General features: G+C 40.8%; 1 protein-coding gene across 11 annotated transcripts in view; it reads right to left on the minus strand.

Moving 5' to 3' along the window:
• Nucleotides 1-429: 429 nt before the first annotated feature.
• The window catches only part of LOC119017646 (A-kinase anchor protein 13), a 115,009-nt gene continuing 95,932 nt past the window's right edge, over nt 430-19,506 (minus strand). For 6 of the 11 annotated variants that reach the window (XM_037094478.1, XM_037094471.1, XM_037094469.1 and 3 more), the window contains 13 exons: nt 18,883-19,131; nt 18,538-18,614; nt 16,941-17,122; nt 15,896-15,978; nt 15,582-15,770; nt 13,151-13,297; nt 11,160-11,233; nt 10,404-10,448; nt 8,670-8,720; nt 8,250-8,522; nt 6,903-7,085; nt 6,264-6,549; nt 430-3,370 (listed from right to left, as the gene is read on the minus strand). In XM_037094478.1, the coding sequence (XP_036950373.1) occupies nt 3,318-3,370; nt 6,264-6,549; nt 6,903-7,085; nt 8,250-8,522; nt 8,670-8,720; nt 10,404-10,448; nt 11,160-11,233; nt 13,151-13,297; nt 15,582-15,770; nt 15,896-15,978; nt 16,941-17,122; nt 18,538-18,614; nt 18,883-19,131 (1,892 nt within the window). In that variant the 3' untranslated portion in view covers nt 430-3,317. The remainder of the gene's footprint in view (nt 3,371-6,263; nt 6,550-6,902; nt 7,086-8,249; nt 8,523-8,669; nt 8,721-10,403; nt 10,449-11,159; nt 11,234-13,150; nt 13,298-15,581; nt 15,771-15,895; nt 15,979-16,940; nt 17,123-18,537; nt 18,615-18,882; nt 19,132-19,506) is intronic. The other 5 variants (XM_037094479.1, XM_037094480.1, XM_037094474.1 and 2 more) reach the window with 2 other exon arrangements.

The following is a 19,506-nucleotide window of genomic DNA, read 5'->3' on the forward strand; positions in this document are numbered from 1 at the left end:
TAGACGTGTTACGTAACCCCGTATGATGTGTTCAGCAGGTTGGTTTAATTTCCAGATGTTTTCATACGTCTCTCCTTCATCCACTGAGGGCAACAGCACAGTGCTCACACCTTTGTTTCTCCCTCCTTTGACAAGTCAAAATGTCTGGCATGTCCGTCTCATTCACAATCTCTCTTTGGGTGTGGACAGAATGGGTTGGCAGTAGCTTGAGCAAAGGTATTCATGATGATGTGTGTAAAATATGTAACGCATCAAAAAACAAGCAGATATGGTATGATGTGGAAAGAAGTACACGTGGAGCCTGTAGCCGTCAGTACAAGTGACCAGTTGTTAAATAGCCCTAACAAACATTTGTGTATTTCCATTTTTTTTTAATTTGTTTTGCAAACTGAATGAGACGACTTACAACAATAACTGAACAACCAAGAATTCAAATGTCCATTATGTTTTTTTTTTATTATGAGAGAAGTGTGACTTTACATCACCCAGAGGGTGAGAATAAAACATAAATAAACCATTCTTACAAAATGTTGCAATAAATCACCAACAAAACATTTTTTACATTTGATTTGTTTTATACATAAATCATATTTACATTTGTCTTTGCCCTTTTTTACATGGTTGGGAATGAAACAGTTCTGTACCACTTTTATAGTACAAACATTTCCTTCTTTTCATAGTGGAGGTATAAAAGCTCTCCTCTGTCTCCTGAGAAGATGCTGGGTTCTACTCTAGTGCATTTTATCATTAAGATTTAAGGCTACGCAGGGTTCACCTGATGGACACACTCGTCTCGTGGACAGGCCTATCATCATCAGGGAGGGAGTTCATTTTCCTGACTCGCGTCTGCTGATTGTCCCTTACAGAGAGAGGTTTGTGGTTCTGCCCGGTCGCTCCCTCAAACCGCTCGACCGTCTTTTTTCATATTAAAGCTGCTGCTGACTGCTTCCACTGAATAACCAATTACAATCTCTGACAACTTATTTGTTTCTGCAAGTCAATTACAAATGCCGTGGGGAAAATGTCACAGAGTGTGAGAGCCCACGCTCATCACATTATCTCTGTACGGCAATGACCTGCTGAGAAAAACATGTCAATTGCTCACAGCAGGGGGAATATGTCTAAAAAAGAAATTAAAAAAACAGTTTCATACTTCCTGGGTGTTTTTGTTTGTGTGAGAGGGAACTAAATTAGTCATAGGTGCAGTGCTCCCTAGTGGTCAAAACACACCTAAAGCGACAAAAGGGGGGGAAGCCCATTCCTGTGTTTCTCTGACAGGATTACACCAAAGCCATAAACAAAAGACATGAAGCAACTAATTGGCTGGCCCTGTAAGCCTCTTAGAAGACACACTATAATAAACCAGCCTGGACATGAAGTCAAATCCTCAATACAGACGGCAAGTTAACAAACAAGCACTTAAAGACACGACAAAAGAGGCAGCAAGAAAGCAGTTCAGTGGTGATGCTCTGTAATTCACTGGAAAAGGGGTTTTTTTGTCTTCTGTTTTTACTTCCTACCTGTCCAGCAGGTAGTTGTGTGGCCCAGTCTGGGCTCAGTGGACTAAAACACAGGCTTAAAAATTAAGAGAGATCAGACAGGTCACCTTGGAAGAATTATAGAATAGCTACCCAACCGCCCTTCTATCTTTTCAAACACTAATAAAATGGAACCGCAGCATCTTTTATGCGCTTGAACACATTATCTTGCTTTGGATCATTGTTGCCTTTGATGAGCATCAGTGCCCTCGATTAAAAAGCCCCACAGAATACAGAGCTCGCCTTGATTGATATCTCACACTGATAACAAAATAAATGCATCAACATATCAGGACCAAAGTGCTTAACAACACTGATGAGTGTTGATTAATTTGAAATGATCAGAGACTCAGGCGGTACCTGCTGAGCAGGTTTAGTCATTAAACGTCCAAACAGGGACACATAACATCATCTGGTGTTTTTTAATTAATGTCCTCTCTCATTTTGTCTAACTAGCTGCTTTGTACCTAAATGAGCAGCCTCCATTTCCTAAAACCATCAGCTGTGTGGATCTACCGAGTCTATTATCACAACTGAAAGAGGGAGGTTGAAAGAGAGAGTTGAACCCTTTAACAGACAGACACCATTAGTATGCTACCTGCAGAGTTACATGCAATTAAAAAACGAAGGAAAAGCCCCGCTCGTCGTCACTCAGATGAAAGATGAGGGCTGAATAAAAGCCCATTGACAGGCAGATAAAGCTGGGATCAAGCTAATATCCATCCAAGGCTCTAAAACACACTAAAGGATATGAATTGAGCCATTAGACACAGGGAGATATGTCTCAATCCTTTCATTAATGTTGAGTCTGGGAAAGCAGACACGCACATCTGAAGAGTTTCACTCCACAATGGAGATTTCCAGACTTCAAATACATTAAAGCCCAGCCAGGAAACGTGATTGATGGCATAGAGTCATTACAGAGGATTACTGAAGGTAGCATGCCAATCACATTTTGCTTACAAACTGAAGGCAAAATCAGCGGATGCAAACACATGTGCTTTTTAAACAGTGAGTAAAGGGCTGTGAGGCTCCGCTTTTCTTTCAACGTGGAATGAAATACTGGACCAAACACTAAGAAAGACACTGTTTCACTATTAATTATCAGTGAGATGGATAATTAGGAGTGAGGAGCTTCCAGTGCCACATGGAGCTCGTTGACATTCATATTTGTTTCCAAGCTGAATTGGGTACATCTCCATCCTTGTGTGTGTGGGTTCAGTCACATGGAAAAGGCTTCCTGTGAATGAACGCAACAGCCTGTTGGTGTGGAACTTAATAACAGGACGGGCTGCTGAACTGGGGGCTGAAAGGCAGCGAAGCCTGTGACATACATGGCAGAGCTTGTTAGGTAATCTAATGTGAAATGTTCTCAATTTGATTCTCTAGCACAAAAATGAAGAAATGATTCCTCTTTCATGAAACCATCTTTGGAAAACGAGGGGTTTTCAATACCCCAAAAATGTACTGCTATTTGTATGTACGTCATGTACATACGCACACCTGCACACCAAAACAGAATCCCTAAAATATTTCCAGAAACTAAAAGCAGTGAGATTTGATGTAAAAATACATTTCCTGCCTTGTTCTTACTGTAATGTTAAACATCTCTGCACTATGATGTGGAAAATTAACTAAATGTCTTTTCAAGGTAATTTTAAAGGTGCCAACAAGCCTGGTAATACACTGCAGTGTGACTACTCGGCAGTAACACACTCCTTCTGATGTCAGAATGGCTTTTACAGTTTGATGATGATGAGGATGAGGAAGAGCCACTCCTTAGCAGAAGAAGATCTCTCCATCCAGAGGAGGCTCTGGGAGGTGCTGGGGGTCTGGAGGGAGGAGAAGAAGAGGAGTCAGTGTCAGCACCACAAGAGAGGATTCTTCCTCTAAGAGGATTTTGCTCGCTGATTTGTTGTAACATTTATTCTCCGGGGAGAGTTAGTGAGCAGCATCACCGTGCTTCACACTGATCAAACACAGTACGCACAGTGCACCGAGCCGTCAATGACGCCCATTCAGGAGCTGACAGAAGCTGCTTCATGTGCTGTACGTTAGCTCGCTGCTCATATCACAGCCTCCCTTTCATATCTACAAATGTATTTTTACTTTCATGTGTATCAATGCTTTTCACATCAGATGTATTTTGTATGCATCCCCTACTGTGTGTGTATTATTGTCTTGGATGTGCGACATTGTTCTTTAAATACAGGGAGACTTACACAAACAGAAACAGACACCTTTTCATGCTCTTAATTAACTCACACTCAGGTGGAGTCAGACAATCTCCAAACCACATTAAGGCTGTTTAAGATCCCCCTAAAACCTGAGCTGTGTCAAAAATTCATTCTACATAATAAACAGGTTTGAATTATGTAGTAGGCTCAACACAATACAAACAGTACTCTTAACAGCCCTATGCATACAAAAAATTAAATAAGATTTTTGTGTAATGACGTTGATGGACACCCACAATGCAGTGCACACAGTAAATGGAAGAGCTGCAGGAACACCTCTACTACTACGATTACATATTGTGAAAAACCAAGACTGTTTTGAGGAGCTTTTATTTTGTTTCTGTCAAGTTTGAGTGAAGTTGTTTTATGATGAGTTAAAGAGGCAGTTAAGCTTGTTTTAGGCTCGATTCAGACGGTCTGTGTTGTACTTCTAGCAAGGTGTAAAGAATATTTCTTCACTCACTTTGTTAGTTTATTTTGTTTATTTATTAGACTTAGTAGCAAATCCATTGCTTGTATCTTCTGGCTGAAACTATATATGCTATCATACTATCCCCTGTTATGGTACAAGTTTTTTTTGGGGGGATTACACAACAGGACTGACTGGATAACTATGCAGCACAACACAAACACTTCTTGTGTCTTCACACTTTGTCAATAACATTGATACATTTTTTGAAAGTTACAAACTAAAATCCTGGCCGTATCTTACAAATCGCCCCTTTAAATGTGCTATTTTTTGTGATTGTGATTGATTTTTGTGTCTCATTCGAAACTCATCAAATAATAATGGGTCGGCTGCGTCAATTTTTGACAAGTTGAGAGTGAGACTCACTTTTTCTTACAAATGTCATATTTGTTGGTATAGTATATATATGAATGGTGTCTTTGTCTCAGCCACTGGCACCCCTGACGCTTGTTTTTTGCACTATGTAACTGAAGGTACACACAGCACCAGTGATTTGGGTGAAATGGGATATACATTTCAAAGGAAACTGCTCATGTTTTCCCTCTAAAGTTCTCCAGCTGCTCTGCCTCGATTCTGATCAACAGAGTATCCTGACAAGAAATCTGTAACTGCGGTGTAGTTAGCTCTGTTAGCCTAGCAGACTAATATAAGTTTGCTTGAAAAGTTCTGTTTTCAGTTGTTGCACTGTCTTGATGTTTGACTGCGTAAGCAAAGTTGTCAGCTTGCTAGCAAAAGATGTTTCATAGGACCAAGTGTTACAGAAACCTGACAATTGTATTTATGACAGCCGAGTTGCACTCAGAAACGGTGGAGAGCACCAAATTGCAAATCGTCTGTCTGTTCTTGTTTTGTGTCATAACCTGTTAGTATAATTTGTGTTTAAATTTTTATTCTCAACACATGAAGAGTACACTTTAATGAGTGTAGACTGTATACAGTTGGTGTGACTGACTCCAGAATTACAGGACACGAAAGTGGCTGGTGTGAGGACCCAGCAGCACTGCAGCACAGAACAATGAGTGACCTGAGGGAAAAACGGGAAAGTACATCACAGTAGACTGTGGCTGCGTTCACCACAAGATGAAGGAGACACAGAAGATAAAGAGGCTGCGTGATGCAAGCTGAAACTTGCAAAGAAAAATGTCCTTAAAATACATCACCAGGCGGAACATTGATGTCAGGCTTTACAGGCTATGATGAGTACTTATTATCAAAGTCCTAAGAGTCAGAGTCATTCGGCAATAAATGTCTGTCTTACAAACTGCCACTGTGTTTCATGTTGATTTAATACAGGTGGTTTATTGGAAATGTAATACTGATTTTATAGGTTTTGGCATGGGCCATTTAGCAGAAAAAAAGTCCAAATACATGAAATGTTCTTGCGGTTTCCTACCAGAGGCTGTATGGATCACATGTGAAACATAAACTGATTTAATCAGCTGTCGATTACAACGTCAATGTATTAGTCAGCGTGTATTCTCCGTTTTTTATTATCAAATATAAAGCAGTATTAACTCTCTTAAAAAAAGGAAATTAACTACAAATACCATATTCATACTCTTCACATTTTTATAGGCAATTTCTTCATAACATTTTAGGTCTGTTGCCGTCAGCAAAGTCACAGCCAAGACCCGTTTTTAGGCTTGTTATTTGAAAAATGTCCCCTGGAAACACTCCTGGTCAAGGCTGATCGTATATCCACGGTGGGTTAGACTACATACCATGTACTGCAATGTAACGTGATTGGAAAATCTGTAAACCTTGTAATTTTGTGCTCATACTTAGGTAAAATTTGTCTTTCTGAAAACACCTGAGGGCTTTGTGTCTTAATTATTATCTTTTGCATCCATTTGCCTGTCCAATGACATCCTCCCCCCACACATCTACCTATCACTTCTCCTCTCTGATAACTAAATGCCATGTGTCTAATCTGAAGTGTCCTTGACAAAAACACTCAGCTCCGACCTGCTGACTCACTGAATGATTAAACTAAATGTAAATCCATCCGGTCCTCCCTACCTGCCGTCTGTGCGCTCCCTCCTTTGCCCTTCTTCTTCTTCTTGCCCTCTTTGCTCTTGTTCTTGGCCAGCTGCAGCAGGCTTTTCGAGATCTGGTGGTTGGATTCACTGCCCTTGAGGTTGGGGTTGGTGGAGGATGAGGTAAAGGGATTTAGGCCTTTCCCTTTGGTCTTAGACCGCTGGGGCTGCAGCCTCGGCAGGGAGGAGGAGAGCTCCAGCGGGTCCAGCTCCAGGGAGTGGGAGCTGCCTGGGAACTGGGTTTCATCCGATGTCGTAGAGGGAGTCCTCTGGAAGGAAGTAAGAAGGATGTACAGCTGTTCACTACATCTGTGAGTGAATATGCATTCATATTTTAATGTTTTTGCAAGTTAATAAAAGACGAGCATTAATGTTTCCAAAAAGAGCATATGGTGGGAAATGTAAACTGTTTATCTATATGACCAGGTTTTGAATTAAATGCCTGAAAATGTGACTGTTGGATTACGATGCAGCACTGTTTGCTTTCGTTACCAAGAGCTTTCTGTTCTCACTTTCAAGAGGACCCAGGTTCAAGCCTCCAATTCAGGCATCAATAAAAACCAAACCCACTGAGCTGATTCTGTGTTCCCCTGCAGTTATTGTTAGGAGTGTCCCTCCTCACCTCAGCCACACGGACCTCCTCCATCTTGTCGAACTGCCGCTGCACAGCTTCCCTGTCCCTCTCCAGCTTCCTCTGAGCGTCTCTCAGCCTCTCCAGGTCTTTCTGGTACTCCTCCTTCTTATTCTGCAGCTCCTGCTTCTCCTCCTCCAGCTCCTTGTGTCGCTTCAGGATCTCCTCCTCCTGCAGCGGTTGGGAAGTGCATCAATGGATTTATTGATATGTTGGTAGTCACTCCATCATTTTGTAAATTTATATTACAACACAATGCTCCATCATCTGAAACTAAACTAATGAAACTATTCACTGAGCTACACTATTATCTGAGATAGGAAACTGAACTGCAAAACCCTGTGAATGAAAGTCTCATGTTTACAGATAAATAAACTAGACAGTGACTTGTCTGGTTTCCGGTTCAGTGTAGGCTCATCCAGATCATTGGTTATTAATGCCAATCCACACTCACATCATTCATATGTCTCAAACTATTCACCTCACTAACAAATGTATATTAAGTTAATTTAAAAAAAAGACATGTCTGTTGTTTTGAAGTAAATAGACTATTCTTGTGCACACACTTCCTCCTGCATATGAGAAAACGCAAACAAAACACAAGAAAACCTGGCAGTCACCAACGTTGGGTAAATTATTTAGTCTCTGTAACAGACTTGAATTACTGTCAACATTTTGAAAGTGAATAAATTGCTTTTCTGTCTCTTCCCTCTTTCACCTGCTACTAGCAATATATTATTTTGTGTTTACAGGTGAGAATGTCAGTCAGTTTGGCTCTTATCATGAAACTGTCTGAAAATTCAGCCAAGTTAAAAGTATGAAAACTGCAGTAAGCTTATCCAGCGTTAGCAAAAAACTACTTGCAGTTCTTCATAGGAAACTCATTCACTTAAACTTTTTAGTTAATTTGAATTTGAATTTTTTCATTGTGACAATTTAACCTAGCAGACTTCTATACTTGTTCAGCCATTCACAAGTCATCAGCAAAGTGCCTGAGTCAGCTGGTTTACTACACTAGATTTAAGCTAATCTTTAGTCATTAAGCTAAACCTCTCGGCCTCTACTGTGATATCTTTGCATCCTCCTCAGTTTTAATATGATCCTGCAGCTTCAGTCTCAGTGAAACTAAACTTTAAAGGCAGCTGTGGAATTTCTCAGACAAAGGTTTGTTTATGAAGGCAGCTTGCCATCACTGCTGGAAACCCCGAATGCTTTGCACATTATTACATTGTACTGTATATGGTAAAATATTGTACAAGGTGAATGACTGCAGGATAAAACCATCCTGCTGTTAAGAAAATTGGCAGGTAGAACTTGTAGAAAATGATGCATAGTTACCTGTGCGTGGAGCAGCCCCTCCCTTTCAGTCAGCTGCTGTTCCCTCAGCTCCCACTCCCTCTCCCTCCTCCTCTTCTCCTCAGCATGAGCTGCCTGCTGTCTCTGCAGGGATGCAAGCTCCTGCCGCTGCTTCTCCAGGCTGCGCTGCTTCTCCTGTTCAATCAGCGAGCTGGGCCGCGAGGTCTGCCGCGATAAAGACGTGCAGGAGGAGGAGCGCTCACTCAGGGCCTGCCGCTGGTCCTCGATGAAACTGTCCTGCTGAACTACCACCGCCTGGGAGAGACACGACAAGAGCAGCAGGGCAGATAGATGAGATCAGACACATCACTCCTGGTGTTGACTTACAGATATTCATTTGTCTATCTCAATCAGCATCTCAAATCATATTTCTTCACCTCATCGTTTCCCCCCTCATCTTACCTGCAGAGTGCTGAGCAGGAGATGCAGATTGGACACACTGTTTAGGACCTGCTGTTGTAAAGAAGAGAGATCACTGAGCATCTTGTAAACTGAAACATCCTGGTGTGTTCTTGTTCTACTGCATGGAAGAAAGCTGGATGGCATGGATGGCAGCAGTGCTTCATTCTAAACACTGACTTTTTCTTTCAATAAGCGCCAGCAGTGGACTGAATGTAATATGAATTTACCAGTGGACTAAGACAGCATTAAACAAACTGGAGTTAACAGTGATGTGACCTTTTCTCTATTCAAACATGGACAAAGAGACAAGGCCACTGAGCTTTCAGCTGCTACTGATGTTTACTAAGGCACACAATGCCCCAATTAAGTGCTGGAAACAGCATTTCTAACACACAGAATGTATTTTCTGTCCAATAGTTAACTGGAAGTACTCTTGCCTTGTTTAGGTTGAATGACCATCAATGCAAAAATATTCGAGGCAATCTGCCTCACTGCATATTTTTATAACTTCTCCATGAATTCATCCATGGAGACTTCCTTTCCAATTGTTTTTTTTTTTTAATCATTCTTCTATGTCTTTATGCTGAATGTACAGTTGGTATGACAGCAAAACATCAACCTTTAAATACATCATTAAACTTGACATTAACCACTTTTATCTAAGTATATCGGCACAGTACGCTTGTTTAACAACGTATGACATTCATCACCTACCCTTACTTACCAGTTTTATTGACTGATTATTACAACGTGTTAAATACTGAGAACTTGCTGACCCTTTTCACTGTATCCGTTATTCAATGTCTGTGATTGAGTGGAAACCTAATGTGATTAGCAACAAACTAAATAAGTGAAATATCTTCGCAGTGTTTGGACGGATCGCCATGATATTTGAAACACATATCCATGGTGCACAGAGGATGAGCTCCGGTGATCACCTTTCATTTTCAGGTTAAATTTACCAGTACTTTGGTTTATGACCAACACTGATCATCCCCAGTTGTACTTTGTGTTTAGTGCTAATTAGCATATGTTAGCACATTAACGTCATCATTAGTTTCAGTCATTGTTCTTAACTGTGGTCTTTGTCAGTGTTTTAATCACTGTCTGAAGTGGCTGCTTGTCTAGGTCTGTTTTACTGATAGATTTTATGTCCATTTTAGAAAGTTATGCTGTGTGTTCAATTCCTCAAAAGCTCAAAGAGGGACAAAGAATGAAAATGACACAGCTAAGAAGTCGTATATACATGGGTTGGTTGCATTTGAATTCAGTGTAGTAATGCCTACATGTATCGTTCCTGTCAAAATAAACTGATAAATAAACAAAAAAAAAAAAAGTAACACACTGAACTAAGATGGATAGTATATGAAACATTATAATGTGAGCATCACTGTCCCCAAGTTAGTTAAAAGTAGACTGCTTGTAGAGCTAACTCTATTCTCATGCATAATTCATTTTGATTTTATTCTTCATTTAAAACTCTCCTGAAAGCTTGCTCTTGTAGAGAAGATTTTATGAAATCGCTACTTCCTCTGTGTTTTAAGTGTTTTAAATAATGCTACTAACATCTAATACAGCTAATACAAACATCTACAGTACAACAACTACTTCTGTTACTACTGTTTAAGCTTGAACATTTATTGCTGCTGATAGCGATGATGGTAACACAGAGTTTTGACAGTTTCCATGTAAACAGCAGCTGTAATTGAGCTCGAGACAGGAAGTCAGAGTTACCTCACTGTTCCTCTTCAGCAGCTGCAGCACGTTGGCGTTTCCTCCCTGCACACACAGAAAAACACACACTAAGTATGTGCACACAGACACAGCTTGGAGTGTATTTTCGCTTCTAGCTGTATTTGAAATGATGATGACTTCATAATATATTTTAAATATAGAACAGAATAGAAATTAGAATGCTTAAATTAACTATTGATTATATATTTACTGATCATTCTGACACACTCCCTTCTCATCCTGCTGAACCCCCTCTGAACTCTGGCTCTACGCCCAACATAAAATATTAATAAAATCAAGTACTGCTCTTTTATTCATGTACAATTAACAAGGAATGGCCTGGTGTCGAGTTGGTTCAGAGACTAGAAAAAATGCTTTTGTTAAACGACATTACAGTAGCTCAGTTTCCACTAAAACATTCAAGAAACAATTATGTGCAGTCCAGCTGCAGGATATATGACTACAAAGGCTAGAATCCAGTGCGGAGCTACAATAGCAGCACCACAAGGCAGCCCATTCATTTTCATCCACTGTTCAATTCTTATACAACTGATGGTCGCCATTAGCAACGGGACGTGGCAGGGAGAGTCAAGAGGCTAATTCACTGGAGGGAGAGAAGCAGCTAAATTCATCTTAATGGTATTGTTGTTAATGTTGGAGGACAAATGCACCCCCACACATGGCCTCAGGTTCTCATTGAGGCGCGGGGGCGTCACAGCATCAGAGTAGAGAATAATTGGCTCCTGAGATGCTGACCTTCTTTAAAACACTATCCGACTCTGTCCTGCGCAGATCTCCCGCCGTATCCTCGCACTCATCTCTATCTCCACCTGACACAAAGGGAAACCACAGGAGACAAGAATGAGGCAGGCAGCAAATAATGCACAATCAGGTCCACTGCAAATCAAGACAAGAACAGAGACGTGATATGGAACATTTATCATATCTAACTATTGTCAGAAGTTACAAGTGTCTCTTTAAGTGAAATCACAGGTCAGTAAAAGGTCTTATCTGTTCTCCAGAAATGTTCGAGTCAGCGAAAGGTGCCCACTACAACTCATTGTGCAACAAAATGTGTGTAATGAACACCAAATGGTATTAAAAGTGATGAAATGGTTTCTACATGAAGCTGATTGCAGGAAGATTTGGATAATTCAATGTTTAACAGTTCACCCCAAAATCAAAAAGAAATGTACATATAAATGATTTTTTGACTTTGGGGTGAACTGTTCGTTTAAGTAATTGTTTGAGGGTAACAAGAGTTAGTCATCATTTATCAAACTGTGACCAATAGTGTGTAAGAACTACAGCTTCCAGTTACAACTGGAACAAGAGGGACCACAATAAGGAACAAGATCAACACACAAAATTAATTTTCAGTGAGAGTTTTTGATTTTAAGCATTTTGCCTTGTGGTTATGTATGAACTGATGAATCCACAGGAGTATTTATAGGTCCAGTGTAGTGCGGCCAATTTCTAACTTTTGAGCTAAAGGGACCTCTGCGGGTTTGTTTTTTCCATACATGTCGCACCAACTTCAAAAATGTTTTTCTACTGCAGAGACAGCCCAGTTTTTTGCAAGAGCCATCTTTCAGGCAGTGAGATAATTCTTTAATTGACTGATTGTTCTGTCTAAAACTGTCTGTCACAATTTCTTGTAGCAAATGTAACATCTTTAAATGTCACATTATGCACAACCAACAGTCCCAAAAAAGTAAATATATTAAGTTTATTATCATACTAAAACAAAGGGCAGCCAAATCTTCACAACTGAATGGCTGCAACTAGAAAGTTTTGGCATTATTGGTAATGAAAAATATAAAAATAAATCCATTCTGAAAATATCTGACGATTAAGTTGTTTCTCTCTAAGTGAAGTGAATAAAGTCACAGGTTTTACTCCTGCAACGTCCAATGTTGTGTCCATCAGCTGCTTCACTTCATCTTCCACTTTAGAGTCTGCGGACAACAAATTTACTGCTGATATTTCATTCCATATTGAAATTATGCACAGCATGTGTTTGTATTCATTTAATCTCTTTATTAGTTGCATTTTGTTTGCCTTTAAATTTCCTTTCTTCTTGACACATGCACATCACATTGCTCCTGCTGAGCCTTTTCAGCCATATCTACACTACTTATAGTGTGTGGTTCTGTTCTCTCCACACATCTCTTATATTAGTTTATAATGCTGCAATTTTTTGACACACTGCCTCTGGTGAGACACAAATTAAAGGGTGAAATACTTTGCTTTTAAAAACACCACAGTGATAAAAACATTCTTTAGTGCCATTTTCCTCATCAGTTTTCCAGGTGCAGCTAGTCTGGACCTCAGCAGAGTCCCTATGTGTGCTTGCAAGCTGCTTGTTCAGAGGTAGCGCCGCAGGCCACGTACCCCTCAGGAGGCAGCAGCTCTGCTGTCCAAGTCCCCTTCAAAAATGTTTTATCTAACTGCACTGAACAGGGGCATTGTGGGAAGTTCTGGGTGTGTGCCTGCAGTTATGTGACCACTAAAAATCAGTTTAGGGTGAAATAGTGAAATATTTTACTTTTCAGACCTGGGCTGGACTTCCAGCAGTGTCACCACACATTTGCAGTCCAGTCACTGACTCGATGCAGTTATCTACACCAGCAGGTCTGGGTTCAGTGCCTTTGACTGTTACAGGCTTCAAACGTGTAATCTGGCTGACCACTTGGCTGGTGTGCACAATCTCTCCACAGAAAACAAGCATTCAGCAGCAGACTTACTCTTACTGCTGTGCATCTGGTGACTGTCGAAGCCTCCAAAGGTCTCGGCCCGACGGGGCAAACACACCGGCCCCACGCCTCCTCCCTCCTGGACACTGGCCATTGCCCCACCCAGGCTGCTGTTCACCAGCGCCTGTAACGTCTCCACTGTCACACACACACACACACACACACACACACACACACACACACACACACACACACACACACACACACACACACACACACACACACACACACACACACACACACACACACACACACACACACAGGCAAACATCAATGTGCAGGTCAGTAAGTGAATTATCCTGGCTAACTGTGTTACTGCTCAGCTCTGCACTCATGAATCCTACCAGGCACTTCTGCTTTCAACCTGCTGCTGGCTCCTGTTGCTAGGCAACTATTGACAACCTGTTTGAACCGCAGAGCTCTTTTACTCAAAGTTTAAACATCTTTACCATCTAAAATGATGTGAACTGTGGAGAGACACATACAGTATTGGTATCTACATGTGCATACAGATCACGCAGCACTGTGACCTTTCCACTAAAAATAAGAGAAACAAAGCTGTTGCTGCTGGACGTACAACATGATAACCTCTGCAGAAGAAATGACATTACTTCTGCCAATTCACATATCAAATATGGACAATTATTGCTCCAGGCTTTAAAGGAGAGGTGAAAAACATTCTGTAATAGCACAACCAAACCTTTTCTGCTACTTTTAAAAAGCTGAACCACTGCAGATGTTCTCCTTTATACATTTCTTCCTGTATTAGAGCTGAATACAATTCTTAGCTGAATGTCAGTTACGCAACCTGTAAACTATGCACACTTCCTGGGATTTTGTGATCAATAGCACCTTTTCGTGAAACATTTTAAGAGTGAACTGCATCTGTGCTAGCTCAGTCCTCCCTACGCAGCACCAAAAACAGTCTCAGTGTGTATTATTTAGAATGCAAATACACAGACTACAGGACAGCCCTTGGTACATCAAATTTACCAAAAATGGTGCTTAATAACTGTGCAATGCTGCACCACAAATGATTACAATTGCAATGCTATTTAACTGCATCTTTTTCAGCCAGCGCATATTTTTTCTACACTTTTAAAAACCAGGAGATGATGAGAATGAAAAAGAAAAAAAAAATCACTGTTTTGACCACAAACCTGATTTTGAATTTTGTCACACATCTTTCATAATGTAAAAATAAAATGTAACAAATCAAAATTCAGTGGAAGGCAGAGATATATGATTTGGTGACTCAGCAAGAGAAATGGCTTGAGAATACTGCTTGAAATATTTGTCATATAGATATTTTTGGAGCAGTTTTTTACTTTCTGCTCAAATATTTACAGAACCATGTTGTAACGTGCAAAGAAACCGTTATTCTTCTCCGTCTTCCTTCACATATCATTCTCTCTTTGTCACCATATACAGAATCTCTCTCAGTCTGTGCTGCTTACTTCTCATTCACATTTGATAAGTGGAACTGAAGAGCTGGAATGAAATCCGAAAACACAGTTTGACTCCTTTAAATCCTTACATCCACTCTATTTGGATCGTCCCAAAACATAAACACTCTCTCCCACAAGTTCTGCTCTCTCAACCTCTGTTTAGATCCAACCACAAACCACTGACCTTTTAAGTATCTCAGAGAAAAAGGGCTCATTGGATGGATTTTAGAGAATAAGCATTTTTGATTAACATAAAAATCAAATACATGCACAAAAAAAAAAAAAAGGTATGTACTTGTTAAACTGTACCATCAGTAGCACATACTAATGAATTTGTCTGAGAGATATAATCTTTATAGTTCTGTTCTGAAGGATCATCACCCAACTGAGGGCGCTGAACACTAAAAGAAGACACTCAGGCACAGGTTTTCAAAATGTGTAGGGTGAAAAATGTAATTTTGTCCAATAAACCAAATCCACCAGCCACTTTCAAATTTACCAGGATTCGGCAAGGATTTTGATACTGAATTGTTTTAACCCCTGTAATTCCTGTTTACTAGGTGGGGGTGGGTCCCATTTTAAAAACCTCTTCTAGCAATAGAACAGGACCTGAGTGTTGTTTTACTGTTGGGCGTATTAAATGCTTCCATGAGAGACTGAGAACAAAACCCCATCAGTTAACTCTGTGGCTGTACTAACAATTTGACTAAAGCTTCAACTTGCACTTTATACATAGGATTATACAATGTGTGAAATGTGTGTGAGCTGGCAATAATGAAAATGTGTAGGTTATAATAAAAAAAAAAACTTGTGTGTTCAGGTTCAGGTTCTGATTTGCAGCTGAAACTATAAATATGTAGATAAAAACTGAGATACAGCACTGTCTGTCTCTCTGTCTCTATTCAGTTCTTTCAATTCTGTTTGATAGTTAAAACATCTTGATGCACGGTAAACTCTCTCTTTCTCTCTCTTACCTTCCTGCAGGGCATCCTTCATGACTGACGCCCCCCTGGGCGGCTCCACGCCGCAGGCTGACCTGAAGAAAGGTTCACCCTGCCGGCAGACCTCCTCGCCCGTGTTTAAGCCCTCCCACATCCCCCTGAAAAGTTGCACCTTCTCCTCCAGCAGAGACATGATCTCTGTGTCCTTCTGCTTCAATAGATCTGACCAGCAGAGGTAAGAGAGGGAGAAATAGAGACAAAGAGTGAACAAAAACATTTTGTGGTGATTTGGAGCCAACTTATCTCTGTCTGCTTTCACACCAACACTCCTAACATGTTTCTCTCACCTCTCATCTCCTTGGCTTTAGTCTCCAGCTGTCTCTTGTCATCTTCCGTTTCACTGGGAATCCCTTCATCCTCATCCCTATCCCTGTCCAACCAAGCAAGAGAAACAAAACAAACATTAGAGCTTATAAATTATACACAAATAAACATCTGAAACCGACTTTTCTAAAGCTACATCACACACAGTATCTATTTTTAAATTCACACATAACAGTGACAGGGCACGTAACTTGATCAATCAATCAACTGAAATTAGGTGAAATTAACCGCCAATTCACACTAAAATGCCACTGATTCACTATTATCTGACATTTTATAGACTAAACAAGTCTTCAAATGAGGATGACTGAAAATAATGATTAGCTCCAACCTTATCTACAACCAATCAGTATGCACGACATCGACACCACAGGACAACACTTTCACTAGAGGGGGATTAGACAACCCTGAGAGAATATATATGATGTTTTTTCAGTGGAACAGAGACAAAAAATCAGTAGAAAACTATTTTTTGTTTTTATCACCTCCATTCCTGATCTCAATTTTGTATTTTGACAGAAGTCAGACAGAGAAAGAGAGAGACAGAGTGCTAAATCTCTCTCCTTCCCGCTGGCTGCAGTCAAATAATCCTCTGCTTATAGCGAGCTGCCCTTGAAGCCAATCCAGCATTAGACTGTCCCTGAGTACACCCCATCCCCAGGTAGAGCAGTGCTAATCCTCCTGACAGCAAAGTGCTCTGTCGCAGCTTACCGTTTATTACTATCAAGTGAACTGGGCTTGGTCTAACTCCTGGGTAACAACACAGACACACCATAGGTGAAGCCTAAGAGGCCAATACTGAATGTAATACAATTTGATGAGAGAGTTTGTTCTGCAGTAGAGGTTATAGGTTGGGTCAGGTTTGGGTTAATATGCTGAGGTAAAATGTATGAGTGAAAATGTCACAACTGTTCTTCTGGCAACAAAAGCATCAATTCTTTTCAGTATTAGCATAATGCCCTATTTTTTACTTTGAAAAACCCACACACATAAACAAATCCCACTTACATGGACTGCATGGCTTCCTGGATGAGATGCATCCAGGTGTTGCGCTCATCCTTCGAGCTGGCCAGGACCTCCATCATCTCTGGCTTCTCAATGCCTGCTGTGATGAGGAAGAGGCCACGCTCTTCGTTAGCGACCTCCCTCACAATCAGCTTCTGAAGGGAGATGACTGTGGAGCGCTGGTCCTTCAGGGAGAAGAGGGTGGGTAAAGGAGGGGAGGGATGGATGGAGGCAACAAGGGAAGAGGATGAGAAAAAAAAGATGACAGTGGGAGGGTCAAGGAGGAGAAAGGGGAGGAGGGAAGACAAATGTTGAGGATAGGGAGAGGATGGGAAAGGCAGGAAGGAGGGTGGGGTGAAGTCAGAGGGTGGAGGAAGAAGAGACAGATAATTACAGAGGGAAGGAGGGAGGAAGGGGAAAGAAAGACAGAAAGTGCAGAAAAGACAGGCGTGCAGAATGAAGAGAGGTCAGTTAGAAAAAAGAAGGATTATAGGAAGAGTGAGCAGTTGGTGATAAAAAGGGAAAAGGAAAAGAGGGAGAAAATTAGATTCTGGTTATCATCCACGAGAGTTGGCTGACTTAGAGAGCCTCAGCACACAACAAACCACCGGTTCATATCTGCTCTGAGCATTAAAACTCTGAAATTGTAACCACATCCCCACATTTTTTCTGCAATCTGTTGTCTGAAGATTGAAGGATAGGTTCAGATTTTTAGGTTTTTTAAAAGTCTTCTTTCCACTATGACTAAGCTGTAAAGGAATGAAAACAAAATTTTCCACAGAAATGCATTTAAAGTTCCAGTCAAATTAAATGAGGAGGATATCTTTAGACAAAGTCTTTTTGTCATAATTCCATCTTTGTTTTACTCTCCTTTCACTGCACCTCAGGCAAAGAAAAGCAGTCTTTTCTTCAAACATGGAATGTGTACTAAAACACAAACTCTGATTTGGCTAACTCAGACTCGCCACATTTAGCATCACATAAATACTTCCTATCATCCGTCAGGGTGACCTAAGTGCTACTGACCGCTTGTTCTGTTGGTGATCCACACAACTGAAGAATGTTCTGCCCAAAACTCATGCTGCTTCACATTGCTGTGATCCAATAGGAACCACATGTTATTCCTCTTTTTTCAAATCCAACAGCTTCAACTTTAACATGTCAAGCCTTGTTTTAATGATAGATGTGATTATTGTGCCACAGGCCTCCCCCTGTTGTAATTCCTCCTACTGAGTGTGTGGTGTGTGAAACTGTGAGCCTTGTAAACATGGGAAAAAGCGGCTAAAAACTATATGATTTATAACAGTTGGTTTATATGCCGAGGGCCAGAACAGCTTTATTAGGTGCAGCTAGCTAGCTAGAGGCAGGCAATATTACACAATGGGAAAGCTACGCAGGCAAGCTAATGCTAACAACAACAGTGGGATAGGAAAATATGACAACCACATATCTGGCTGCACTCATAAGATCTTTATTACTGGAGGGATGGAGAGAGAACGGAGGGAACAGCAGAAGAAAGGAGGGAGGAGGAGGAGGAGGGGGAGGAGGAGCGATATTAAGAGGCAGAGGGAGAGAGAGAGAGATGACAGCAGGAATTTACCAGCATGGCGTAGACGTATTTCTGGTCTTTCTCTTGGAGGAAGACGATGACGTCTGATAGTAGCAGAGCATGTACGTCTGGAGAAAAAACAGGAGAAAAGTAGTTGTTTGACTATCAAATTATCAATTTATGTTTCATTTGTTTTCTAAGTAGTTTAAAGAGACTATAGTCATCTTTCATTTTGTAGAACAATCCTCTGTTGTATTAGAATAAATAACTAGAATTCTAAAACTTGAAAGATTCATCTATTTTCACATTTCCAAACAATCCTGTTATATTTACAGAGACAAACAAAATGTGTTGTCTGTTAAAGGGCAGTAAAGCAGTCACTGAGCTTTTCCTCACCCTTCAGTCTTCCCTGGCTGTTCTTCAGTTGCAGCACTCCATCGTGGATCAGCCTCCTCCTCAGCAGATCCTCCCTGGCAAAAATCTGACCACTCTTCATCATCATGATGGACTTGCTGTCCATGCGGCCATGAAATTCCTTCAGACGACGTCGTTTCTCGTGCTCATTCACCTTGCTGTCCACTGCTGCTATCACCTCCTTCACCAACCGGACAGAATCCGTCAGGTCTTCGTAGTCTTCCTCGCTTTCTGTTTTTTCGACATGTGACAAGGGGGGATAGGCAACAGCAAAGCAGTTTAACTTTAAGAAAAGTTTTAGGTAAAATCAAGCCATACCATAACATTTCTGATGAGACAGTATTGAAAGCCCATAATCCGTTTGCCAATTTGTTTCACTCGTTTTATCCAGAAAGTTATAATTTTAAAGGTTAGCTGTTTGGTTTTTCCCAGCGCAGGCTAAAGCCATTATCCCTGTTGCAAGTCCATTTAGTGATTTAATGGCTCCCAACTAACACACTTCAACCAGATTGGTAGAGTGGCACAGCTGATGAGGTGTATGTGCAAAGCAAAAGGTGCAGCGAAATTTTGGTACCCCTTTTGGCCTTTAAGTGCATTACCTGCATT

Source organism: Acanthopagrus latus, chromosome 4 (assembly GCF_904848185.1).
Source record: "Acanthopagrus latus isolate v.2019 chromosome 4, fAcaLat1.1, whole genome shotgun sequence".
Taxonomy (NCBI): domain Eukaryota; kingdom Metazoa; phylum Chordata; class Actinopteri; order Spariformes; family Sparidae; genus Acanthopagrus; species Acanthopagrus latus.